Source organism: Sorex fumeus, unplaced genomic scaffold, assembly GCF_029834395.1.
Source record: "Sorex fumeus unplaced genomic scaffold, SorFum_2.1 ptg000036l, whole genome shotgun sequence".
Taxonomy (NCBI): domain Eukaryota; kingdom Metazoa; phylum Chordata; class Mammalia; order Eulipotyphla; family Soricidae; genus Sorex; species Sorex fumeus.
This window is the reverse complement of record NW_026606093.1, coordinates 19300760-19328477: the sequence shown is the minus strand read 5'-3', so window position 1 is coordinate 19328477 and position 27718 is coordinate 19300760. Positions and strand designations below refer to the sequence as shown.

General features: G+C 37.9%; 1 protein-coding gene across 1 annotated transcript in view; it reads left to right on the top strand.

The window, feature by feature from the left end:
* LOC130027143 (heparan sulfate glucosamine 3-O-sulfotransferase 3B1-like) overlaps nucleotides 1-27038 on the top strand; it is a 115307-nt gene extending 88269 nt beyond the window's left edge. Inside the window, exon 3 of the mRNA XM_056117780.1 lies at nucleotides 26417-27038. Within this exon, the coding sequence (XP_055973755.1) occupies nucleotides 26417-27038 (622 nt within the window). The remainder of the gene's footprint in view (nucleotides 1-26416) is intronic.
* The last annotated feature ends 680 nt before the right edge of the window (nucleotides 27039-27718 follow it).

Sequence of the window (27718 nt, the reverse complement as noted above, 5' to 3'; positions counted from 1 at the left end):
TCAGTCATACAATGATTGAACACACATCTCTTCAGCAGTGTAAGTTTCCCACCACCAACGTCCCCAGTTTCCCTCCTGCACTCCCATCCCACCCCATCACTTGCCTTCTTACTCTCTCTCTACTTTGAGGCATTATGGTTTGCAATACAGATACTGAGAGGCCATCATGTTTGGTCCTTTGTCTACTTTCAACACACATCTCCCATCCTGAGTGATCACTCCAACTACCATTGACTTAGTGGTCCATCCTCTATCACAACTGCTTTCTTCCCCAGCACATGAGTCAGGCTTCCAACTATGGATCAATTCTCATGGTCCTTGTCTCTACTGTCCTTGAGTGGTAGTCTCATATTATATTATTTTATATTCCACTAATGAGTGCAGTCTTTCTATGTCTGTCCCTGTTTTTCTGACTCTTTTCACTTAGCATGATACTCTCCATGTCCATCCACTTATAAGCAAATTTTATGACTTCATCATTTCTAATAGCTGCATAGTATTCCATTGTGCAGATGTACCAAAGTTTGTTTAACCAGTCATCTCTTCTCAGGCACTTGGATTGTTTCCAGATTTGGCTATTGTGAACATTGCTGCAATGAACATACAAGTGCAGATGCCATTTCTACTCTGCCATTTTGTACCCTGGGATATATTCCAAGAAGTGGTATTGCTGGGTCATATGGAAACACAATTTCTAGTTTTCTGAGGAATACCCATATAATTTTCCAAAACTTAATGGACCTGTTGGCATTCCTACCAACAATGAAAGAGAGTCTCTTTATCCCCACATCTGCTTCAGCACTGGTTGTTCTTGTTCTTTTTGATGTGTGTCAGTCTCTGTGGTGTAAGATGATATTTCATTGTTGTTTTGATTTGCATCTCCCTGATTAGTAAGATTAGTAGCATAGAGCATTTTTTCATGTGCCTTTTGGCAGTTTGTATTTCTTTTCTTGAGAAAGTTTCTGTTCATTTCTTCTCCCCACTTTTTGATGGAGCTGGAAGTTTTTTTTTTCTTGTAAAGTTCTACCAGTGTCTTGTATATCTTGGATATTAACCCCTCATACGATGGGCATTGTGTAAATATTCTTTTCCATTCATAGGCTTTGTGTTTTGATTAATGTTTCTTTTGGGATGCAGAATCTTCTTAGTTTAATGTAGTCCCATTTCTATATGTTTGTTTCTACTTGCTTGGTCACTGGTGCTTCATCCTTAAAGATCCTTTTAGCTTCAGTGTCACAGAGATTTCTGCCTACATTTTCCTCCGTGTGCCTTGTGGATTCAGGTCTGATATTGAGCTCTTTAATCCATTTTGATCTAACTTTTGTGAAGATGCTGTTTTTCATAAGATATGACTTGAGAGTCACCAGTTTACTGTATGAGATCTACCTATAAAGTGAGACGTTTAAGTATACATTGTTTAACATATTGAATAGATAAATAGATGTCTGCAGATAGTATGCCCTTCATCATATAGTAACAACCACTAAACTGTGAAATGACCCATAATACCCTGTTTTTGAATTTTCCATATCTAAAAGAGAAAATTGCAATTTTCTTAATGAAATATAAGACAAAGCTCTATTAGTTGTTAAAATAAAACTATCATTTTTCTAAAATCCAATAAGCTTTATAAAAATAGATTTCTCAGTGGAGGGTTTATAATCATCTCCTGCCAATGCACAGATCAATAACTGGTTTTATCATAAGTCAAGATACTGTATTTTTCTTTTTTTATTGTTGTCCATATTACTTGTAAATGTGTACATATAAATACACAAAAAGGCATGAAATACAGTTCATGATAGAATACTTTATCTTGTGTGATGCTTCCTTGTAACTTCTATGCTCTCTTTGGTTTTCGTTTGTTTGTTTGTTTGGTGTAAGTGGGACCAAGAGACACTCAGAAGTTCTGAGGCCCCACCATCTCTTCTTGCCCAACAGTGGTTTAATGCAAGGGCCCAAGGATGCAGTGCTGCTTATAGTCTGTGGTATCAGAGTGTCAGCACTGGCCTCCTGGCCTGCTACCTACAATGCTTGGGAGACCACATGGTATGAGGAACCAAATTACTCTACTACTTCTTAGCCCTGTATTTAGCATTTTATTTCATGTAGGTTTTAATCTTCAAAGCAATGGTTCTACTAAGGAATAATTAGACCCTCCAGAGGGCATGTGAAAATGTCTAGAGACTTATAGTTGTCATACCTGAAGGTGGGGGAAAAATACTATTGATCGCTAGTTGGTCTTGGACACTTTCATATATAAAGGCAAGATAACTATGTATCAAAAAAGTTAGAGCCAACACTACTATAAACAGGCGAACAAAAATATCTCAAGACTCCCTCCCTTCCCCATCCCGCACTTTTACTATACTGATTTTAGAATTTAATTATTATAATTTTTGTTACTTGTTTATAGCAATGTTGGCTCTAATTCTTCTGATGCATCTCTATATCATTAAAGTGAGAGCCCCAACCAGTTTTCCCGTTTAGCTCCCAGCCTTCCTTCTTCTTCCCCCACCATTCCCTTCCTTCTTTAGCATTCTCATTTCCTTAATCTTGAGCCCAAGGATTTGCTGACTTTTGATACCTTTTATTCCCTTATCTTGTTACTCTGCATACCACAGGTGAGAACACTGGTATTTGTACTCTCTCTGACTTACTTGTTTACCTTTTCTTCAAGATTATGTCAACTTCTGTGAGTTAGATCTTTGAAACCAAACAGGACACTTTGAGGTTAAAACATCCTTGAGTGCCGAAGTGCCTATGAAAGCTGATTCAGCATTCAGAGTGATTAGCAGTGTTGGGTTAGAACTAATGAGCTTTGGGTGCCAATACTTGGTATTTGAGCTTAGTGGGGCATTAACACTAACTTCTTTTTGACCTACTTGAACTTCTATTGCTTCAAAATTCAGTAGAGAAAACTGCTGAAATAGCAGTTTATTCCCCATCAGGCTAATTACTTCTTTTCCCAAGATCAATTACATTTTGGAAGGACTGAGACAACCAAAAGCAGAGAGTATCCTGTCTATGGATACAAGGAAGCTGAGAAAGTTTTTCTGTATTTCAAAAGAAATTAGCAAAGAACCTTAATAAGAACACAATGTGGAGGACCTTAAAATGTAGTTAGTAGACCAGCCAGAGGAAGAGTAGGTTATGAGTAAAAGAATGAGATTAGGAGGTATCCACTGCAAATAGCTAGAGTCACAGTGAAAGTAGGAAATCTCAACAGAATACATAAAAAATAGAAAGAATTAGATAAATTTGCTTTTAGATTAAACACTAGAGGTTATTTTATCAAACAACACAATGGGGAGTTCTACATAAATAATTATTTCATTACTCTATTGGAAATATTTTGCATATTCTTTAGTTTACTTGGGTGTAATCACTATGGATTTGTTTTAAGGATATACTAGTTGTGAAATATTTTAGAGTCACTGCAGCCTAGAGAAAGGATCCTCTATTTTGGTTCCTATTTTTATTGATAATAAGGTTGTCTATTTTTTATGTCTCCTGTCAGGTTTTAATGAGATTTAATTGTGTGGTTAGATGGTTATGATTTAATAAGGTTTGTTTCCCCTTTCACAACGGATTTAAGAGGTTAAGATAATAATAGAAGTTTCCTAAGTAAATCAAGTACAGAAGAGCCTATTTAGTATGTCTACAAAACTAACAGAAAATAAAAATGTATTGGTAAAAGGAAAATGAATAATGACCTAAATTTCTTACTGGTGTTAGAGATAGAGTGTCAGAATCAGCAATATTTTATCAATTCTTTTCTGGGCTAACTAATTTGTAGGTAAAAAATATAAAGATGTCAACAAATGATTTTATTATATGTGTATCTTAATTTCCATTAATGAAGGAGGAAACTGGTACATACATAAATCAAGATGTGTATGAGTTCCATAGTTGTAAGAAAAGTTAACTCGTTTCTTGTTACCCATTTCATGCTATTTTCCCATCTGAGCACGCCTGAGTTTTGTGTCTTATACTAGATACTTTGATATTTTGGATTTCTACAGTTATTTGCTGGAGCGATAGCACAGCGGGTAGGGCGTTCGCCTTACAAGCGGCCAACATGGCCGACCCGAGTTCGATTCCTCCGTCCCTCTCGGAGAGCCTGGCAAGCTACCGAGAGTATTCGATATGCCAGACACAGTAACAACAAAGTCTCCAATGGAGATGTTACTGGGCCCGCTCGAGCAAATCGACGATCAACGGGAGGGCCTTTACCTTTACCTTTACCTTTACAGTTATTTGAAAAGTCTTACAGGTTGTTAGCAGTTTATAATAATTTACAGTTACATAATAATCAAACTAGGTTCAGAGCTTAAGAGATCAAATGGCAGTTAGCTATTATCGTTGCTAAAATAAATATATCATATTTCATTTTTGTCATTATCATTCTTGTTACCACAATAAAGGACTTTAGCTTATTTGCTCATTTACACAGTATTTTTAGTAGTTTTAACCTAGTCTCATCATGACTTCTATTTATAGTATACACAGTTATTATCATCATGACCTGATCCCTGCCATGGCTTCTTGCATCATCATAAAAGAAAATAAGCTAAAACAGAGGTTAAGCATCTTTTTCAACTAAAGAAGGAAAAGGTATCAACTCAGAAGTAGAATTTCTATTTCATAGAGGATTCATTTAGTGTTTGGAAGTCCAATGTTGACTAAGTCTTTCATTTCCAAGAGGTAGCCACCATTGATTGTTTATTCTTTCCAGTTCTCTAATTTTAACAAGCCTATATTTATTTAAAAATTAATATAATAGCTATTGATGGCAAAAATAATGTTTTACAATATTTCAGAAGCCTCAAAATGTAAAATAATTTGTATTTGACAGATTTGCAGGGTTCATTTGATCTCACCTAGTGGGATATCTCATCTGGTCTCTCTTTTTCTGTGTTCAACTGTGAGTATATGATGTCTCTCCTGACCTTAACTGTGTCTGCCTCCACATCTTATCTAGGGACAAATGCTTATCTAGGGTAGTCTTTGCTGATAGAAATCAGGTTGACTCAACTTTGAATCATTTGTCTTTTATCCTCTGGAAAATTAATCTAGACATTTCCTCACAATGCTGACAAAGCACCAGAAAGAACATATCCCTTTAGGAAGCCTCTTCTTATATCACAATGTTTACTGTTGTGATGGCCAAAGCAAGTCTATGGTTAAACTCGGTATCAAGAGAAGAGAAAACAATTCACTTGTGAGGAAAATTCTAAGAAATTCATATGAGTGGACATAGAGAAATAGCATAAATGAAAAGTTAGAAGGTATCATCTTACCATTTTATGATATATTTTGTAACAACATATTTTAAAGATTCTTTCTATGTAATTTAAAACAAATGTAGGTCAATCTTTTTGACAGTGTAAAATGTTCCATTATGTTGATATGTTGATATATCAGCGTTGCCATCCAGTCCCTTAATTGATAGCAATTATGCAATCCTGCTTTGGAGAACTTTTTTTTTTAAATTTTTTATTAGTGAGACACCATGAGGTACCATTGTAGACTTACAAATTTTGTGCTTGGGTGTCAAAATAGTGCAACATGTAATTATGGTCATGGCTGCACAGGTATATATATATACACTGAATTTCAGGAACTGTACTGCAAAAAAAGTGAATTTTACTATGCATACATTAATTTAAATATCAGTCCAAGATTTTAATCTTCTTAAAATCACATTAAAGCTATATGAAACAATGGTTTTCTCCTTCATAGCAGAAGGTAGTTTGTCTTTGCTCATGTACTGTATCTGATCAACAAACATTGATTGCTTTCCTGAATTTTGTCTTCTGCATACATCATTTCATGATGACGTAATTACTTTAAAGCTTTTAAAATATAATTATAGTGCAGTTGTATAGATGTTATATTTCAGTGTTAGTGACAATTTATTTATTTTGTTTCTGCTAAAATTCTGAGATGTGGTGTTAGACAAAGTACAGCAGTGGGGTACTTGCCTTGCACACAGCCAAACTGGGTTCAATCCCTGGCATCCTCTATGGTCTCCTGAGCCTGCCAGGAGTGATCCCTGAGTGCAGAGCCAGGAGAAAGTCCAGGGTACTGCAGGGTGTTGCCCCAAAGCGAAACAAAAGAAAACAAAATCAGAAAAGATGATAGTAAGTTTTACAAAGTCTATCACTAAAGCTTAAGGCCCTGGGCCATAGAAAATCATAAATCGCAGTTGCTTTTCCTGTCATGAAGTCAAAATGAATATTTATCACTTATACTTGTCCAGAATATATAGACAGAAAAATGAAAATCAAGGAAACAGAAAACCAAAAGTAATCACCAAAATGTAACACAGAATGTTCCTAAAAATTTCAGATATTGTTTATCATACCCTCAGCATATTTCTCACGCAACTTCCCCATGTTCCTTAAGCTGTTGATTTGCAGGCAAGGAGAGTGTTTCTTCCCTTATCTCTAACAGCACATATGCCAAGATCTGATAATTTCAGGTTGATGAGAGAGCTGTGTTCTGAAGCAGCTGTTCACTGCAGCACAAATGCTGATAACACAGCTCTCAGACTAATCATTTATCAAACTCCTGTCAGAGCCTTGATGTGGGCTTTGCTATGGCAGCCATCACAGAGTGGGAGGGGGCCTATTCCGTGCTCTGCTCATTTTGACTAAAAATTCCATACTTCTATTTTAAATTGTGGATCTTACAGTTAAAAATACTAGAGAGACGAAAGGAAAACCTATTATCCTATAGTCAGGGTTCATAATTAATTTTCATGCTTCAGTAGTACAATAAGGAAATTTCCTATTCATGGACAAACTTTAATTTTCAAGAATTTAAAACTTCAATATGGCAAAACCTATGCATATTACATTACTAGAATTAAGGCAAAATCATAGAAAAATGCTAAGGGTCCCAGAACCTAGACCAGAGTTTGTTTGTACATTTAGTTGCTTTACCTTTTAGTTGCTGAGACCTTTATCACATTGGTGAAATTAAGGGGTTGGATTAAGGAATTTCTAAGATTCCCCTTTTTCTAACATTTAACAGTGTTGCTGTCTAAAAGAGCATTGTCTTCCTTCTTGACCGTCTTTGGTATACTCTTTACTTTTTTCACCTAATTCCTTCCTTGCTTCCTATTGGATATTATCCCCAAGTTGTTTTAGGTTTTATCAGTGAATTGCTCCTTTTCCTCAACCCCCACCCCAGAGAAGCTTATAGTGCTCTTATGAGCACTACTAATCCCCTTACCTTAATTAAAGAGGTAATTTATCTTTAAATTTACCTCTCTCCCTCCCTTCCTTCTCCCTCCCTCCCTCCCTCCCTCCCTCCCTCCCTCCCTCCCTCCCTCCCTCCCTCCCTCACTTTCTCTCTCTCTTCTTCCCTCCTTCCCCTCCTCCCTCCCTTCTTTCCTCCCTCCAGTAGGGGAGTGTGTGGACCTGTGGGGACTCAGGCATTCAGGCATGGATTGGGAGTTTCACAAACTCTCTGGTGGTGGGAGTTGAGATCTCAGTGTATACCAAGAGCATGAATTATTATGAACATATAACCTAAGTTATAATTAAAATTAATATAAAATTAAAGTTAGTTTAGTGATGAACACAAACAAAACTTACTGACACTGAAGGGGAAAATGTTACTTTTTTTACTTAATGTTGCCAAATTCAAACTCATAAACTGTAGCTAGTATTTTTTTAACTTTCAAAAAGATGTAGTTTCTGTTTCTAGAAGTGGTGGCATTTACATTAGCTTCTACATAAAGATTTGAGGTGTTTAATTTATTCGATTACATGCAAAAAAAAGAGATTGTGATGCTTGAGTAAAATGGAATGAGTTGTACTACTAAAAGAATAGGGGAGAAAGGGTGGTTTGCAGATTGGTGGATCCCTGGATAAATTAATGAATTCCCTCTTGGGTTGTTCACCTGAGGTACTTTTTTTATCTACAAACTTATAGCACAGCGGTAGGGCGTTTGCCTTGCACGCAGCCAACATGGCCGACCCGAGTTCGATTCCTCTGCCCCTCTCGGAGAGCCTGGCAAGCTACCGAGAGTATCTCGCCCGCATGGCAGAGCCTGGCAAGCTCCCCGTGACATATATTCGATATGCCAAACACAGTAACAACAAAGTCTCCAATGGAGATGTTGTTACTGGGCCCACTCGAGCGAATAGATGATCAACAGGAGGGCCTTTACTTTACTTTACTTTTACCAAAAAATGAAGAGTTGCTTTAATTTTTAGGCTTTGGGGATGAGAACAGAATAAGAAATGTTATTTTAACACTACTTTAGTTGAACGTGAACTTACTTGTCTATAAAAATATTTTTTCATTTTATTCATTTAGAAATTTGGACATTTTCTTCTAAAATTTAAGCACAAACCTTCCTCTCCCCCTTCCATAGCCATAACCTAGTTATTATGGTATTTTTCTATATGAATGCCTCTGAAATTCTATAATTCTCAAACTCTAAAAAGCAACAACAAAAAAACAAAGCAAAACTCTGTATTCCTAAATATAGATATCTAGACGATATCTAGATATCACAATAATGAGGAAATAAAGTGAGGCAAGAGTATAGGCTGTGAATTTTAAGATGTTTTTCTCCAGATTAGTGCAAATGGTAAATTCTACAAGTTGGGTAGAAGATTAATTTATTTATTAGCCTGCAGTGTCTTAAGTCCAGAAACAATTTCACAGTGGAAGTTATGACATGTTCATACATTTTTGCCAGTTAGTTTATTAGACTCTGATTGTCTTATAATTTAATTGTCTGTAAAGTTTAATTTTTAATGGTCTAGTATATATATATACATATATATACACACACGTATGTATTTGAAATTTGATAGGACATTGGAAGAATCATATCAGCTTCCAAGGGCCTGGGGCGCGATAGTACAGCAAGTAGAGCATTTTCCTTGCATGTGGCCAACCCATGTTCAATCCAAGACATCCCGTATGGTCCCCCAAGCACCTCCAGGAGTAATTCCTGAGTGCAGAGCCAGGAGTAATCCCTGAGAATCGCCAGGTGTGACCCAAAAAGGCAAAAAGAAAAAGTTTATTTGAGATGATGTATACTGGGTTAGAAATGATACTTTATATTTTATTTTTTTAATCTTTGATTATGAATATTATCTCTTCAACTATCCATACAGAAATAAAGATAGGGGATCTTGTGGGAGAGGATCTTGCATCACACTTTACTTTATTCTAAGGAAACATTCCTGACTGGGTTTAAGGACCCAAAATGGCCCAATATGAACTCTGGTCAGCTAAGTGCAAGTCTATCTGTACTGTACTATCTCTGTCCCCTGATGCTTATATATTGTATTCCCTTTTATGAGATCACATACAATTATTTTAGAAGAATTCTTGACTTTTTTGTATTTTCATGTAGTACCAAGGGACATTATGTTGATTGCTTGAAGATTTGTTTTTTTCTTTTCTTTCCCATCAAGTCTGGTGAGAGTGAGAACCACCTCTTTTACTTAACTCGATCAACTTAGAGTTTTGGATGGCATTTTCTCTCAGTACACAGGGAAGTGTATTGACTTTTTATTTGGCTGTTTGACTTATCTTGATGATGGGAATTGCATATCTAGATTCTGTCAGCATGGGAGCCAGTTCAAAAACATGTCTTCCTCTCTTACAGAAGCTAATTCATAAATAGACTTAAGGGAGTTTTCTTTCCAGCCCTCCAAGTCACGTTTTGAGTGGGGTCCAAAAAAAAAAAAAGAAACAGAAAAAGAAATATTGATGTGACTGGGCTTGAACTGTAGGAGCACAAGGTTTGTAGGAGGTTCCTTGGCTCCAGACTCCTGCCTTCCTCTGGGCCCAGGGGAACCACCTACATGCCGTGGCCATGGAGAGAACTTGATTTGGCTATGATTTTCGGCTGCTTGAGTCTTTTCAGAATAGACACCTGATTCTGTTTTGTTCTGTATACTTAGAAAATGTATATATATGTACATGGACCAGATTTATTTATTCCTTCAGGGAATTTACCTTTACAACTCAGGATCATTCCCTTCTCTTGAAGAAGAAAGTTGTTGAGAACATGTTCTGTTTTACCCATCTACATCATTCTGGGTGCTCTGATGTGCACTCTGAGAGGAACAGGCAAATTATGCATATTTGGGCAGAGTGCAAAGAAAATCTATCACCAATCAAAGCCCTCTACTGATTTGTCTGGATCTTGGGAAATGTTAAAAATCATTTATTTTGGAGTTGAATGAACCTTGATTTTTATGCTGTCCCATTCTCTCAAAACTGTTTGTGAATACAGTAATTCTCTGAGTGTTTTTCCTTATCTGTGAAATCATGCCAATAAGTCTTAGCTTTTCACTTTTTCTGTGATATACAAGAAATAACAAATCACATTCTGTTTGGCAGTAATTCCTTGCTAGATATTAATTTACCTTTGTCTTCACCAAACTTTTAAAGACATCTGAACTTGAATACTTAGCTGCCCTACATCTGTTTGGTCTGTTTTTAGGGGTACATCCATGAATTTCATCTTCTTCCTCTATCATTTTATTTTGACTTTTTTAAGCACAGAGGAATCATGAATAGAGAGTCCCACCCCCATTACTACATAATCTTAATTCAGTGAGATATTCAACTTTCCAAATGGGCTTTTAATGATACATTCTGGTCTTTTGGCGCCTCCTAGCACTTGGAAGTACCAAGTGAGTCTTCATTTCAACTACATTCAGCACTTTCTTTGGACATCAATTATTTTACTGCATTCTTTTGGATATAAGTGATTTTATTTTTTTATTTATTTATTGAATCGCTGTGGGAAAAATTACAGATCTTTCAAGTTTAGGTCTCAGTCATGCAAATATCAATCACAATTCCCTTTACCAATACTTATTTTTCACCACAAAGAACCCCAATAACCCCCCCCAATGTCTGTGGGGTAGATGAATTCTAGTTAACACGCTGTCTACTTTGACTAGCTTCATTGTTTTGATAAAAGTTACGCCATTATTATTTAGACTTTACCCCCCACTCCAAACTCAGCCATGCTGAAAAACCATTGTGAAATGATCTGCTTTCTACAGCTGGGTTCAAGAATTAAATGATGTCGTGCGGCCACCATAGCGGCCGCGCGGTTTTGGATTTCTGCTATTTTGTTTATTAACCCTGCAAGTATTTCTACTGAGAGTCAGATAATTAAGAGATTGGTCTCTGCTTCTGGGGCCGTGGCCGAGCTGGAGAGCCGCTTGTGGGGGGCAACTGGTGACCTCGGTCGGGCGTGAAGGACGGGCCGGAGCGGCGCCCCCCCCCCCCCCGTCCCATGAGGTATCCATCACGCCCCCACCCCCGGCTCAGACCTGCTCTCCACCAGGCTCCCATGCGGCCGCCATCTTTCTTTCCACAGAGGAGAGGGTGAATGGGGCAACACCCTTTCCCTTCCGGGCAGGCAAGATGGCCCGGATTAATGCATAGTCCATTCGCTTTTCTGCCCCAAGCTGCTTGATTTCTGTATTAAGTCCTTGTGCTTCTGGGGCCATGGCCGTGCCAGAGAGCCGCTCGTGGGGGACAACTGGTGACCTCGGTCGGGCGTGAAGGACGGGCCAGAGTGCCCCCCCCTCCATCCCATGAGGTATCCATCGCGCCCCCATCCCCGGCTCAGACCTGCTCTCCACCAGGCTCCCATGTGGCCGCCATCTTTCTTCGTGATTTTTAATATCAATTCTGAGGATATAGAATTGCATAGACTAATAATTTAGTCTTTTGATTTGACTCAAGTATGAGCAGTTTGGTATTATGGAAAGCTTTATATTTGACAAAGCTTTAATGAAATAAAGTCCTGTGTCAGATATTGACTCTTAAGGTGTAAAGACCTTAGAGTTTTTTTATATGGAAGATAGTAGTTTATTTTGCATGAAAAGAAACCAAGGTTCAGAAAACTAGGGATTCACTCAAGATTACACACTTACAAATAACAGAATTAAGATTGAATACACATGCCTATTTTTTGTTTCAAGATTTTTAAAAACTAAACTGAAAGTCATCTTTTATTTGTTTTTTTCTTTTCCCTTTAAAAAATTAAATAAATGAGAGATACACTATTATAAAGTTGTTCATGATTGGGTTTCAGTTAAATGATATCCCGACACCTACCCTTCACCAGTATTCGTTTTCCACCACCTATGTCCCTAGTTTCCCTCTTGACACCATCCTTCCCCCCTTCCCACTCTGATGCTATGGCAGACACTCTCTTTGCTCTCTCTCTTTCTCTCTTCCCCCACCCCCCCCTCTCTAAAATTTAGGCATTTTTGTTTACAATACAGGTACTGAAAAGTTGTCATATATATGACTTTACCTCCTTTAAGCACCCTGTTCCTGGCCAGAGTTATCATTTCCAACTATTGTTATCATCCTGTCTGTCATAGTGGCCCTTTCTCTGTCCTAGCTACCATTGTCTCTAACACTTGTGATAAGCTTCCAACAATGAACCAATCTTCTTTTCCCTTGTTTATACTGCCTATGAGTACTAGCCTCATATTCTATATACATATATGTATGATATGTTATATCTTGCAAATAAGCGCGACCATTCTATATCTGTTCATCTCCCTCTGACTCTTCTATTCAGCATGATACTGTTCATGTTCTTTTGAGTATAAGCAAATTTCATGGCTTCATTTTTTTCTAGCAGTTGTGTAATATTCCTTTGTGTAGATGTAACATAATTTTTTTATCCACTTATCTGCTATTGGGTATTTGGGTTGTTTCCAGATTCTGGCTATTGTGAATACTGCTGTAATGAATATAGAAGCGCAAATGGCTTTTCTGTATTGTTTTGGGGCCCCTTGGTTATATTTCCAGGAGAAGCATTACTAGGTCTTATAGAAATTCAGTTTCTAGTTTTTTGAGGAATGTCCCTGTTGTTTTCCCAAAAAAGAGTTGCACCAGTTGGCATTCCCATCATCAGTGAATGAGAGTCTCTTTCTCCCATCATCCACGCCAGCACTGGCTATTTTTGTTCTCTTTGATGTATGCCAGTCTCTGTGGCATGAGATATCTCATAACTTTTTTGATTTGCATATCTCTGCTAATTAGTGATGCAGAATGTTTTTTCATGTGCCCTTTGGCCATTTGTTTTTCTCCTTTGAGGAAATTTTTGTTTATTTCTTATCTCTATTAGAGTAGATGGAGTTGTATTTTTTTCTTGAAAGTTCTACCAGTGCTATGTGTGTATATATATATATATAATGTATATATATATATATATATAATTTTTTCCATTCCTTGGTGTGTCTTTGTATCATGTTCACCATCTGTTTATCATTTCCTTTGAGGTACAGAAGCTTCCTAGTTTAATGTAGTCCAATTTGTTTATCTTTGATTCTACTTGTTTGGTCAGGGATGTTTCATCCTTGAAGATGCTTGCAGCTTAAATGTCACGGAGAGTTCTTTCTACATTTTTTCCCTCTTTGTATCTTATGGATTCATATCTTATATCAAGGTTTTTAATTCACTTTGGTTTGTCCTTTGCGCATGGCATTTAAAAAAGATCTGGGTTCCTCTTCAAAATATCAGTTTTTTGAAGAGGCTTTTTTGCTCCACTTTATATACAGAATTTTTGTATTATTCAGAAATCTCAGTTAAAAGATTCTTCTACTCTACTGGAAAAGAAACTTTTAAATTTTATTGATTTTTATATTTACTTTGGTTTAGGTTCCATATTTACAATAGTGTTAATTTTTATGGTTTTACTGTACATAATCACTGCTATTCAACACCACCGAATTGCCCAAGACCCTCCATTATTTTTCAGTGTCACTTCTAGTGACACATTCCTACCTCCCAATTGCTTGATGGCCTTAGTTTTATAATCAAATTTCAAGGATATATTATCATCACTCCCTTGTTTTAGTTTTCTAGAAAGCATAGATAAGTAGGTAAGGTAAAGGTAAAGGCCCTCCCGTTGTTGATCGTCGATTTGCTCGAGCGGGCCCAGTAACGTCTCCATTGGAGACTTTTGTTGTTACTGTGTTTGCCATATCGAATACTCTCTGTAGCTTGCCGGGCTCTCTGAGAGGGGTGGAGGAATCAAACTCGGGTCGGCCACATGTTGGCCGCTTGTAAGGCAAACGCCCTACTGCTGTGCTATCTAACATTTATTCAATTGTCTCAAATTTATTTCAGTTGGCATAATGCTTGCCAGTTCCATCCAAGTTGCAGCAAGCTTCAAGATTTTATCTTTGAAAATTAACCTTTTATATTTTTAAAGATATGGGAGCACACTTAATTTTTCATAATAATTTGAATTTATTTTTGTTTTTGTTTTGGGGCCACAACTGAAGATGCTCAGAACTTATTCCTGAGCAAGTCTAGGCAAGTCTTTGCTTAGTTTTCTTTTTTTCTAATTTTTTAAAACTCATTGATTTCTAGAAACTATAAATACTATATTTATGTGTTTCTTATTCAACACAAACAACACAAGAACACAACACCATCCTCCCATTGTTTATCAACTTGCTCGAGCGGGCCCAGTAACATCTCCATTTTGAGACTTGTTACTGTGTTTGACATATCGAATATGTCACGGGTAGCTTGTGAGGTTTTGCCTTGGGGGAGAGATACTCTAGGTAGCTTGCTGGGCTCTCCTAGAGGGGCGGAGGAATCGAACCCAGCTCAGCCGGGCTGGCTGCGCTCAAGGCAAACACCCTATCAACACACTTAATTTAAATATTTATCTCATTCTGAGGATTGCCTTTTTATTCTCCTAATGGCATCATTTGATAAAAAGAAGTTTCCATTTTTAAATATAATTGAACTTCTCTTTTCTTTATGGCTGCTTCTTGAAATTTTAAGAAATTTTATATCGATTCTAAGTCTTACAATACTATTTAGTTTTTCTCTAATCACTTAATCACTTAACTTCCCGTTAGTCGATTTGCTTGAGCGGGCGCCAGTAACGTCTCCATTTGTCCCTGTCACGTGCTAGTGTAGCCCAATGGCATCTGTTCGCTCTGGGAACATGAAGAGACTCAAACCGATCGTTCATGATCTTGATGAAGAAGTCTGACCATCTGGTAGGTGGACAGCCACGCAGTCTTTTGACATCCCGTGGAATCCAGTCGGTAACAGCTCTAGTCCAGCGGTCATCTTTAAATCTCATTACGTGACCAGCCCATCTGATTTTTGACACCTTGGCAAATGAGACAGCATCCCTGATTCTTGATCGTCGACGGATGTCAGAACTCCGGATTCTTTCTCTCATTTGAGTGAAACGTGATATTTCAAGCATAGCTCTTTCAGTTCTTCTTTGGGAGACCTGAATAGCATTCTCATCCTGTTTGTGTAGGGCCCAGGTCTCTGAGGCATATGTTAATGCAGGAAGAACAGTAGAATCAATGATGATGCCAGTCAGGACAAGTCTATGGCTATCATTGAAAAATGGAAGGTGACCCTTGAAAGTTCCGGTATCCTTGTGATCATTGGAGGACACAATGCTCCTTCCACTCGGGGAGTTGGATATTCAAAAAAATCGAGCAATAGCACAGAGCTCAGGATCTTTTCTCTGCTTTTTGGATTCGGACGATGTGATGATGCCTCAGAGGGTGAGGCTGCAGTACGAAGCAGCTGTCCAGCACCCAACAAGTATTATCGGTTGCCAAGTGAGAAGTTTTTCTCTAAGAGTTTTAAAAATTATTTTACAAATATTACCATTACCATTAGCATATCTATCTATCTATATATATGCAGGCCATCTAGAATTGCATTTTGTATGTTGAGACTTATTTTACCATAGGAATGACCAATCAACCAAAATTACTTATTAAAAATGCAATGGAGAAGAACGGTAATTTTAAAAGAAGTGCCTCAGAAAGGGTCAACAGTAATTTCCATATATGTGTGGCCAGCAGTTGGGAGAAGGATGTGGGATGTGGAAGGGAGCAGAAAAATAGCAGGGCAGTGGGGATAAGAGGGTACATGGCCCAAATGGATAAGAGACTGTGAAATACATGATGTCAGTTCTATTTTATATTTTCTTGAATGAGTATGTGTATAATTACAATGCATAGCCATCAGCCATGTAGGACTTTTCTGGGTTATGCCTCTGACATGAAAGTGGAGGTGATACAGATAATCTGGAGAAATGGGTACTTAATCTCAGTGAAGGCTGTACTGCCTGGAATATAGGTTGGGCAGTGTCATGACTCTATCAACCATGTGACAGGAAGAAAGTTTTCTGAGTGTTACTACAATAATCTATTTACTTCATTAATGGCTTTAAAAGAAAAGAGAAAAGATAATCACTTGTCTGTTAAGGTTCCTACATGAGTTTAGTAGATCCTGAACATAGATTAAATAACTCTAAATTCTTTGAAACGTATTGTTTTTCAAAAGACCTTAGATAAAATTTTCAAAATCTTGAAGTAGCAGGTATTTTTTATTGATTAGATTATTATTATTCAACAGTTTTCCTCTTGGCACAACTATACTATATGGCATCAGAGGAAATAAGTTCCCTTTAAAAATGATTTTGTGTAAGGGCTAGAGCTATAGTATTATTATAGAGCTATGGTAACAAATTTGTGTTACATGTGGGCAACCCAGATTTGATCCCCAGCACCCCATATGGTTCTGCAGGTCCTGTCAGGTGTGATCCCTGAGCACAGTGTCAGGAGTAAACACGGAGGACCATTGGGTATGCCCCCACCAAATGTCACTCACACCAAAATAAGTTTCTGTTTTCGAAAGAACTTGTTTTTGCCAGTTCAATGTTTTCAAAACAGATAGCCTTAATTTTCTGAATATCTTGCTGTAAAAAACTATGCACACAGAAGACTGTGTGTTCGTGGGTGGGCTCTCCGGATGGCTCAATCTCACCACCCGCGTTCGGTGCCCTTGAGCCACTGTGTGTGGCCTGGATGGGGATGGCTGTTGGCCAAGGGCAGACGAAGGAAGAGTCGAGGGCCAGGCCAGTTGATCTTAGTAGCAGTTTGTTACAAGGAAGTTTATCCCATAGAAGAAATTTATGTTATGGTGGGGCTAGGTTTTCTCAGGCACATGTTCCCTTTGCTAATCTCTCTGTGGTCATCTTGCAGCCCTGCTCTCTCTCCAGCTCCCTTGTCTCTCCAACTCCCTGGCAGTCTGGGCTGACACTCCACCCAGTCAGGTAGCCAAATCAACATAAGAAAGCCCTTCCTTAGGGCCCACCTAAAAGGTAGTTCTAAAGCCCTTCCTGACTGCCCAAGGGCAAAATACCTCTTAAGGTGTTTTTCTCTTTTCCTCTGTCCAATAAACTATCAACTATTCCTGATGTTATGCAGGAGGGACAGAACAGTGTTATACTTCATCTTGCTTAGGAAATTCAAAGAAACAGGTGTGTACTATTTAAGGAATATGTTAGAAGATCTGATCTCTTCTGTCCAGATTTGACAAATTTCTTCTGGAAGATGGGAATTCCCAATTGCAATACTACTTTCTTTTTTTAATTATTTAAAAAATTCTTCAAGAACTGTGATTTACAAAGTTATTGATGGTTGAGTTTTAGGTGCAGAATATTTTAACACCAATCCCATAACCAGTCCAAATTTCCTCCAACAGTGTTCCTGTATTTCTTCCCCACAATATTGCTCCAATTCCTGCCCCATTCCCACCTGTCGATGTAAGGTAAAGGTAAAGGCCCTCCCGTTGATCGTCGATTTGCTCGAGCGGGCCCAGTAACGTCTCCATTGGAGACTTTGTTGTTACTGTGTCTGGCATATCGAATGTAACAGGCACATTACAATGTTCCAATTGTTGCAGCTTAGATCTCATGTTTTCAGTGGTTTTGTGTCTTTGTTTTGGATTTATGGCTAAACAACTCACCCATATCACCAGTACAACTGAAACCCTGATGCCTGTTCAATCATTTCCATCCACTCCTTTGATTTCTTTTCTTTTCTATCCTTTTCCTCTCTAAACACTAAGGTCAAGGGAGATCTAGGAATCCTCTCACTCCTACAATACATTTACGCATCAAGTGTTCTATACACCACAGATAAATGATATGCTGTGCTTATCTTTTTTTGTTCAGGCTTACTTCACTCAACATGATATGTTCCAGTTCCAATCAGGATGTAGCAAATTGTATGATTTCATTATTTATTGCAGCTGCATAGTATTCTATTGTGTGTATACCATATCTTTATTATCTATTCATCAATCATTGGACACCTAGATTTATTCCCTATCTTTGCTATTATACTGAGTTCAGCAATAAATAATGGTGTGCATATATTCTTTTGAGAGAGTGATGTTATGTTCTTGGGGGCAGATAACCCAAAAGTAGAATTGCTGGGTCATATGGCAGTTCAATTTTAAGTTTATTGAGAACTTTCCATACTCTTTCCCAGAGGTTATACCAGACAACATTCCCACCAGCAGTGGATGAGAGTTTCTTTTTCTCCACATCTCTGCCAACAGGAATTTTCCGATTATTTTCAACATATGTCATTCTCACCGATGTGAGATGCTATCTCACTATCATCATGATTTGGATTTCTCTGATAAGTGATGCTGAGTATTTTTTCCATGTGCCTATTGGCCATTTATCTGACTTCCTCTGAGAAGTGTCTATTTATTTTTGATACTCTCCTCATTTTTGATAGGATTTTGGAATTTATTTTGCTGATCCTTGTGAGTACTTATATATTCTGTATATCAATACTTTATCTGATATATTTAATGCAAATGTTTTCTCATTCAGTTAACTGTCCTTTAATTTTATCCTATGTTTGTTTTTTTAATTTATTTATTGAATCACCGTGAGAACATTTACAAAGCTTTCGGGTTTAAGTCTCAGTTATACAGTGATGAAACACCCATCCCTTCACCAGTGCCCATTTTCCACCACCAAAACCCCCAGTATATCCGCCACCGCACCCCCCACCTCCACCTGTGTCACAGATGATTTCCACATTATTCTCTCTCTACTTTGATTACATTCAATATTTTGACACCAGACCCACCATTATTATTTGGGATTTTCCCCCAACACTCAGACCTGCTGAAAAGGCAACATTAGTTTGTTTTCTATTGCTGATTATGATTAGCATAGCTATTGCAGCCATACAATTTTGGAATTCTGAAAATTTAATGATTAAATCTGGAGGGATTTCTGCTGAAATCTGCTGGGTTCTGAGAATCATTTGCATGTCTCAGGGATCATAGCAATTAAGCAGCTTAATCAGTAGCCAGAGGAGCCATGTGTAGGTGGAGGCTTAGGGTCTTGTTGGAGTGGGGTGGACAAGAGCCGCCTCCACCCTCATCCTGTGTGGCCCCATGTGTCTCGTCACTGCTGGCCCACACCTGACTGTCCAATGGCCTCTGGGAGATGGCAGCCACCGAGTCACCAGGGAGAATAGGCAGAGGGACAGCACCCTTTCTCATCTGAAGTGGCCCTGCGCTGGAAACCTAATGCGCGACCCTGAGCTGGAAACCCAATGTGAAGTCCAGACGCATTTCTGCCAAAAGTTGATGGGTTCTGAGATTCGTTTGCATGACTCTGAGATCATGGCCACTAAGCAGCTTAATCAGAAGCCAGAGGAGCCGTTTGTGGGCGGAACCGTTCCTGGGTGATAATTCGGGTTCTCATTAGCCCATGTTTCTTTTGCAATTCAGAAGTTGTTTAATTTTATGTAGTCCCTTTTGCTTATTTTTGATTTTGCACTTAGAAATAGTACTTCCTGTGTGTTGAATAGTAATGTTGCAGCTAACAATCCACTAACAGTGTAGAATAGTGACACAGCTAGCAGAAGGCAGATAAAGAACATAAATCTATTTAAATTTCATAGAGCTTCACAGAATCTCATAGAGCTTCACAGAACATAATATATATTATAATCATTGTTAGTGAAAAGCTAAACCATAGCTTGCCTCAGTATCTCAATCTGATGTTTAATTATCTGCAAAAGCAAAATAGCTACTTTGGCTAATTAAATTCTATTGATGCAGTTAAACCTTTTCCCTCTTGGTGAGTTATTGTTGAAATAAACTATGGTAAAATAGACAGAACATAAATTTTACCATAGTCATTTTAAGTTTACATTCAATAGTAATAAGTTCACTGACATTGTTGAACAGTAGCTCTCCAGAACTCTTTCGCTTCTGTAAAACACTCCATATCATCCTTTCCTCAGACCCTGACAACTACCATTCTGCTCTGACTCTAATTAAAATTCTTATGACTTTTATATAAACAGAATCATTTAGCGTTAATTCTGTGATTGGCTTATTTTACGTGGCATTTACAAGGTTCATTTATGTTGTAGCCCATATCAATCTACCTTATAATAATCCTAAATTTTCTAATGAAATTACTTTCTTATTTTTTCTCAACAGAAAATAATCTCTAATATTTTTTGTAATTATGGTTTGTACTCATTTAACCATCTATATACAATATAAATGTCTTTGAATCCTTTTCACTTTAGATGGGAAGTTTGAATAGACTATGTGGTTATTCGGAAAATCAAACCTTTCTCTCATCATTCTGTTAAATGTCTCATTCTCATTGCATTTACCTTTCTCCTCTCCTAGCCTCCTTGTTTGTCTAAAAGGCTTCTATAATACTGGGACAGCTGTTTCCCACAGCATCCTAGGACCAAGGCCTTATATATAGACAGTCCTAGTACACATCTTCCTTAGAAGGGAGTTTTCTAAATTTTCCTAAGCACTTTGAAATATTTTGTTTGTTTATTTGGGCATTTTTTTGTTTGTTTTTGTTTCGGGTCACACCCGGCAGTGCTCAGGACTCACTCCTGACTCTGTGCTCAGGGATCATTCCTAGCAGACTCAGGAGACCAACTAGGGTGCCAGGATAGAACACAGCACCTCATTCATGTAAGGCACATGTCCTGCCTGCTGCACTATCGCTCAGGTTCCATATTTTGGAATATCTTATACCTAATTATATATGCATTGGTTTCATAAAATAGATATTTTTAACATTAAAATCCAAATTACAATAATAGAATGAATAAAGCAATATTTAAAAAGTATGTTATTTACAAATTGGGAGACTAACACCCAAGAATAGCCAAGATAAGTACTAGAAGGTTCACTCCATGGCTTGGAGACCAGCCGCACATGCTGAGGAAGAAGGTAGCTCAGATAGAGAGGGGAGCACCAAGTAAAGGGTGTTGGGAGGACCCTCCAAGGATGAGAGATGCATGCTGAAAATAGACTATAGACCAAACATGATGCCTCTTTTGCAAACCACAGCACCCGAAAGGAGAGAGAGAGAGAGCAATGTCCTGCCACAAGGTTGGGGTGGGATGGTGGGGTGGGGGGGGGTGGGAGGGTTGCTGGGAGCATTGGAGGAAGGAATGGGCACTGGTGGAGGAATGGGGACTCAATCATTGTACAACTGAAATCCAAGCACAAACATTTGTAAGGTCAACAACTGTACCACATGGAGTTTCACTAATTAAAAAAAATTATGTTATTTAAAGAATCTTATCTGTAGTGAATCCTTTCACAAAGCAAACATTCTCTGCAGTTTAAGCTTCATTTAACACAGTTCCTTCCTTCCTCTTGAAAAACGTAGCTTGTCTGTATGCAGTTCATAGCTAACTGTGGTTCCTAACCCCTTCCTTGTCCTGTAGGTAACAATTATTAATGTATCCTGGAATTCTATTTTAGGGGTTTCCTCTTCTCACTCCTTCCATTAGATTGCTCTTTCCCTATTCTACTGAAATAATTTCAAGTATAGTTTCTTCTCTTCAGAGTGGTAAGTAGCATTTCCTCCAGGCCAGCACAGTCTGCATCTTTCATCTCTTCTGAATGGCTGCTGGGATTTGTGCAGTCCCCTTGAGCCAGGAGAAGGCTGTGATTTCCAATTTATATCCCCCCTATTTTACTGACAAAAATTATGAGATAGAGTAGCTAAAAGTTAGAGGTGATAAGAAAGGATATCACTTCTGTGATATTTGATTGCTTTTATGTTATTGTCTTCTCTCTGTATTTGATCAAATTTGATTCATTGAGATATTCCATCAACTTCTTGTCCTCTATTTTATTATGAAAAGGGTAAGATAAGTTCCCAAAGTAGACTTGTCTAGCTATTATCTCAATTCCCTGTGGGGAATTGTAATGAAGAGATCTGTGAATTTGTGCCATGCAGTAGCACCAACTTTGTATAAATTATATTGATGATCTATGATGATCTTGTGTTGTCACTGAACTGTCTGGTTTTTGCACAATAGTACCCAGACTTTAAGCTACATTAAGGTGTGGAGAGAAGGAGACATTCAAAATTCCTTTGAAAAAGGAATTATATTTTTAAAAAAGACAGATAACAAATATAATCAGATATCATTTATCCTTCTAAAGTAGAAACTTGAAGATAACATTATTGAATATAAAAGAAAAAAATGAGAGAAACCATTAAATGAGAGAAAACAATCTCTTCCAAGATGAATGACCCAGTGGTTTGCCACAACTTCTTTGTGCCTTAATGCAGATATGAATGAAAATATTTATTGACCAATTGATCTGATACCTAGGATAGACTTCTAAGAACTCCACTGAAGCTGTGTAGAGGTAGAAATGACTATGTGATGAATAAAATTGGTGGGTCTGGGATTTGGCTTAGTATGAGAACATTTGCCATTTGCTTGTGTGAGACCTAGGGTTTAATTACAGGGATCATATACACGCACACAAAAAAAAAAAAAGAAAGAAAGAAACAAAGAAAAAAAGAAAGAGTGCCCAACAATTATTAGTGAAGCTGAACTGTACATTACATGAAATGTACACTACAATTATCTCTTTTTATATTTTTCATAATACTTTTAGATAATAAGTCAAGTAACTTGAAGTAAGTTGGACAAAATTTTAGAATATAAATAAAGAAAATTCAAATAATACAAACTAGAATTTATTACTACAAAGGCAAAATATAAATTAACAAAAGTATGGAAAAACTGGCAAATAAAATATTTGAATTCAAAATAAAATAAAAGCAATTTTAAGTAATGCCTGGAAAAAAAATAAATGTCACAAAAGTCGACTACTAAATATTGGTGAAATTATAGAAATGGCAGTAATACATGTCAAAATTTTCTGGAATTTGATCAAGTCCTTACCTAAAGAAAAATTAGTATAGTTTCAAACTGCTTGAGAGAAGAGATTGAAAATAAGTGAATTAAGTCAGTGAATGTAACCTACCAAATATAACCTGCCCACACGGCAGAGTCTGGCAAACTCCCCGTGGTGTACCCAATATGCCAAATACTAGTAACAATGATAGGTCTCATTCACCTAACCCTGAAAGGGCCTTTAATATGGCACTTTTAAAAATTATTTCAGGGCTAGGATGAAGGAGACGTTACTGGGGCCTGCTCGAGGTAATCGAAGAACAACAAGATGGTTGTGATCGTGAAGTCAGTGAAATAATCAAAAAAACAACAAAACATAGTTTAACAACAGAAAGCCTTTAGGAAACTACATGCACTGTAGCATTGTAGCACTGTCCTCCTGTTGTTCATCGATTTGCTCAAATGGTCACCAGTAATGTCTCCTAACAAATTGTGAGACTAGGAAACTATTTGCAAATCAATAAATTAAAGAAAAATGCAAATTATGGTTGATGCTAGAAAAGTAACTTCAACTCTTACACTCAGTGAATGTTTGTTTCTTTGTTTGTTTTTGAGTCACATCTAGAAGTGCTCAAGGTTCCCTCGGAGCTCTGTTCTTAGGGTTCACTCCTGGCAGAACTCAGAGAATCATATCCGATGCCAGGGATGGAAACTTGGTCAGCTGCATGCAAGACTAGGACTCACTTGCTGTACTCTCTCCACCTAGACCCTAGACTCACAAATGTTTTAGAAAAATGTTAATTACAACAATTGACCCAAGACAAAACAGAAGCAATTTTTAAAATATTTGAAGATCCTAATTCTCCTACCAGTATTTATAGGTTACTCATGTCCAAGTTTGAATTGTAAAAGTACATTGATACTTAAACTTATCTTGGGGCTGGAGCAATAGCACAGCAGGTAGGGCGTTTGCCTTGCACACGGCTGACCTGAGTTCGATTCCCAGCATCCCTTATGGTCCCCTGAGCGCCGCCAGGAGTAATTTCTAGTGCAGAGCCAGGAATAACCCCTGTGCATTGCCGGGTGTGACCCAAAAAGAAAAAAATAAAATAAAACTTGAGTACAAAAAATTACAATAAATTTTATAGTTTATTTTATTCCTGGAGTAAGTTATATGTATAAAATTATTAAGCTATTAAAAAATTATAAAGAGCATCTCACTAACGAATATGGATAGGAAATCCAAGACAAACTATGAATAAAAGCTAGGACTGTATCAAAACAACATATAACATGACTAAAGAAGCTCATTCAAGGAATAAAAATAATAGCAATAAAAATAATTTTTAAATTTTAGTCTTCTTATCCATAGATCAAGGACCAAAATACATATAACCATTGTACTAAATTTTCAAAATATTTATATTCTAATATAAATTTGAGCTATATAATATATATGTATATATGTATATATGTTTGAATAGTGTGTTTAATGGTAACACATTTAAGGAAGTAAATCTATTTTATATCTCCTAGTCACATTTGTGATCAGCTCAGAGATGGATCAGTTTCCAGTAGATATTGCTTGAACTAATATCTAATCCAGTAAGATTCAGTGAGTTTTCTTTTACAAAATGACAGAGGAACCTAACTTATACAGGAATAAATGAAAAAAATAATAAATAATAATAATAATAAATAATAATAAATGAAAAGAAAAGAATCAACAATAATATTTTGAACAACAGAGTCAGAATTTGGAATATATTAAAATATTCTTTAATGTAATAATAGTAATATGATAATTAGGCCAACATAGGGAACTGAGATAATTAGATATTAAATAGATATAGAGAACCAAGACAATTAAATAATTTGATAAAAGGTGAATTACTGAATTTTTGTGTATTACAGAAAAAAATTTTCTGTAATATGCTAAAATGGATATTAAATAAAATTTCTTCATAAGGAAACTACAGGAAGAGATCAAGTTATTTGTTTATTTTAATTTTTTTATTTTATAAGGTAGTTCACAATATTTGATTACATTTATTATTCAAACACCAATCCCACCACCAAATTTGGGATGTTTCCATCTCATGCCCTGATCCATATCCCAGAGCACAACTGAAATAATATATTTTGTGTTTTTTTTACGAAGAACTGCTGAAAATGCTTACAAAAAGTATTCATATAGAAAACAGTGTGAAGATTGTTCTATTTTGGCAAGGGACATTAAGACATTCTTTAGGATATCACTAACATGTTGTTAAAGGTTGAGTGATGTGAGCTTTCAAGTATATATATATAAATATGTATATATGCATATATATATTTCCCTCTATGATTTGTTGCCTATTATCTGGACCCCATCAAATGTGGTGCAGTACTTATGGAGTGGGCTGGAGCGATAGCACAGCGGGTAGGGTGTTTCAGCCTACATGGCCCAGCTGAGTTCGATTCCTCCGCCCCTCTCGGAGAACCTGGCAAGCTACTGAGAATATCTTTACCACCTGAGAGTATCTTTGCCACGGCAAAGCCTGACAAGCTACCCATGACGTATTCGATATGCCAAACACAGTAACAAGTCTCACAATGTTACTGGGCCTGCTCAAGCAAATCGATGAATAATGGGAGGACAGTTACAGTGACTTATGGAAAAGGGTAGGGAGTACCTTATGACGTGTCATACAGTTGTGAATACGGCCTGGTGGTCCTAGAATATGTTCACTCCTTCGTGAGACTCAGGCTGAACCTGTGGGGAGCGACTTTGAGCATGGCAGCGGTTGGGTTCTAGAGGTTCTTCAGCTGCTGGGCTGGCAGAGCTGGGTCCCTTGGGGTTGGGAGGGCTCTCACTCGCCCCTCTCTGGTGTACCCGGAGTGAAACAGCCTGGAGCAGAGTCTAGTGGCTTGGAAGAATGGCTATGGCAAGCTTCATGTTATGCTTCCTTCCGGGAGAAAGAGCCGTGTGATTTGTCAAGTTATTTAAGTACTCAGTGTCACTGTGTCTATCATAGTACTCTAATTTACCACAAGGAGTCGATTAAAGTTGTTTAGCATTGTGGACTAACACTACTAAGTAAAAATTAGGTATTGCATATACAGTACCAAGAACTTTTCAAAGTTCCAACTCTAATTATCGCCCTGATGAGGTCCATAGCATTACTTTCCATCAACTACAGGAGGAAACAGTGGTGCAGAGAACATATGAGTGCATCTTCTTTGCGGTCACACGCCAAGCATAGAGTGCAACCTGCACAGACACAGGGCAGACTGGATCCAGAATCCGATTACAGTTCCTCACTAGAGTCAAAGGGATTCGTGTGAATCAGAGGAAGCTGCTGTATCTCTCACTTCCCTCTTGCCCTTCGCAGGGACCTGATGCCCAGGAGCCTGGACGGACAGATCACCATGGAGAAGACGCCCAGCTACTTCATCACCCGGGAGGTGCCAGCCCGCATCTCGGCCATGGCCAGAGACACCAAGCTCCTCGTGGTGGTGCGGGACCCAGTGACCAGGGCCATCTCGGACTACACGCAGACGCTCTCCAAGAGGCCTGACGTCCCCAGCTTCGAGAGCCTGACGTTCCGGAACAGGACCGCGGGCCTCATCGACGCATCCTGGAGCGCCATCCAGATTGGCATCTATGCCAAGCACCTGGAGCGCTGGCTGCGCCACTTTCCGCTGGCTCAGATGCTCTTTGTCAGCGGGGAGCGGCTCATCAGCGACCCGGCGGGTGAGCTGGGCCACGTCCAGGACTTCCTGGGCCTCAAGAGGATCATCACCCACGAGCACTTCTACTTCAACAAGACCAAGGGCTTCCCGTGCCTGAAGAAGGCGGAGGGCAGCGGCAGACCCCACTGCCTGGGCAAGACCAAGGGGAGGACCCACCCGGAGATGGACCAGGAGGTGGTGCAGAGGCTGCGTGAGTTCTACCGGCCATTCAACCTCAAGTTCTACCAGATGACTGGCCGTGACTTTGGCTGGGATGGATAGCAAAATAATTTAAGAAGAAAAGTGTTGAAATATAATATATTTTTTATCAACAGGTAGCAACAAAGCAGTTTAATATTTGTGCTGGAAATATTTTAGTATGTGTTTGATGAATGTTAAGAGATTGTTCTCACCCCTGTCTCCATCATAATATGTATGTAATTTAGACCAACATTTGAGTAAGGAAAGAAAACTTAATCTAAATAACTTTTATTTTCTATTTTATGTAATTTACTAGGAAAATTCTGAGAGAAAATCAGTTGCTCTCTCTTTTGCTCCCTCTCCCGTACCTGAAAGGGTTCAGAAAAACTGATGTTAACTTAATTTTTCTCTTTTCTCCCAGTGTCATGGTTTATTAAACCATGTCCTATTTCCCAATTCATATATATATATATGTATTTATAATCACGAATCTAGTGTTGTAAGGCATTTTTTTCCCATTCTCATTCTACCAAGTGGACTATAACCACAGTGCACAGAAATTATGGTCCTTATTTTGTAGTAAGAAAATGGAGTCTCAGGAAAGTTAAATGGTTTCTCTTAAGGCCATATATTGAACCCTGAATAAACCTGATTTCCTCTTGTTCCCTATTTTAAACCACTTTTTTGTTTCACTGTGGAAGGGGAAATGCATCTCTACTTTTAGAAATGGTTAGGTATTTGGAGATTGATCTAAGGTAGCC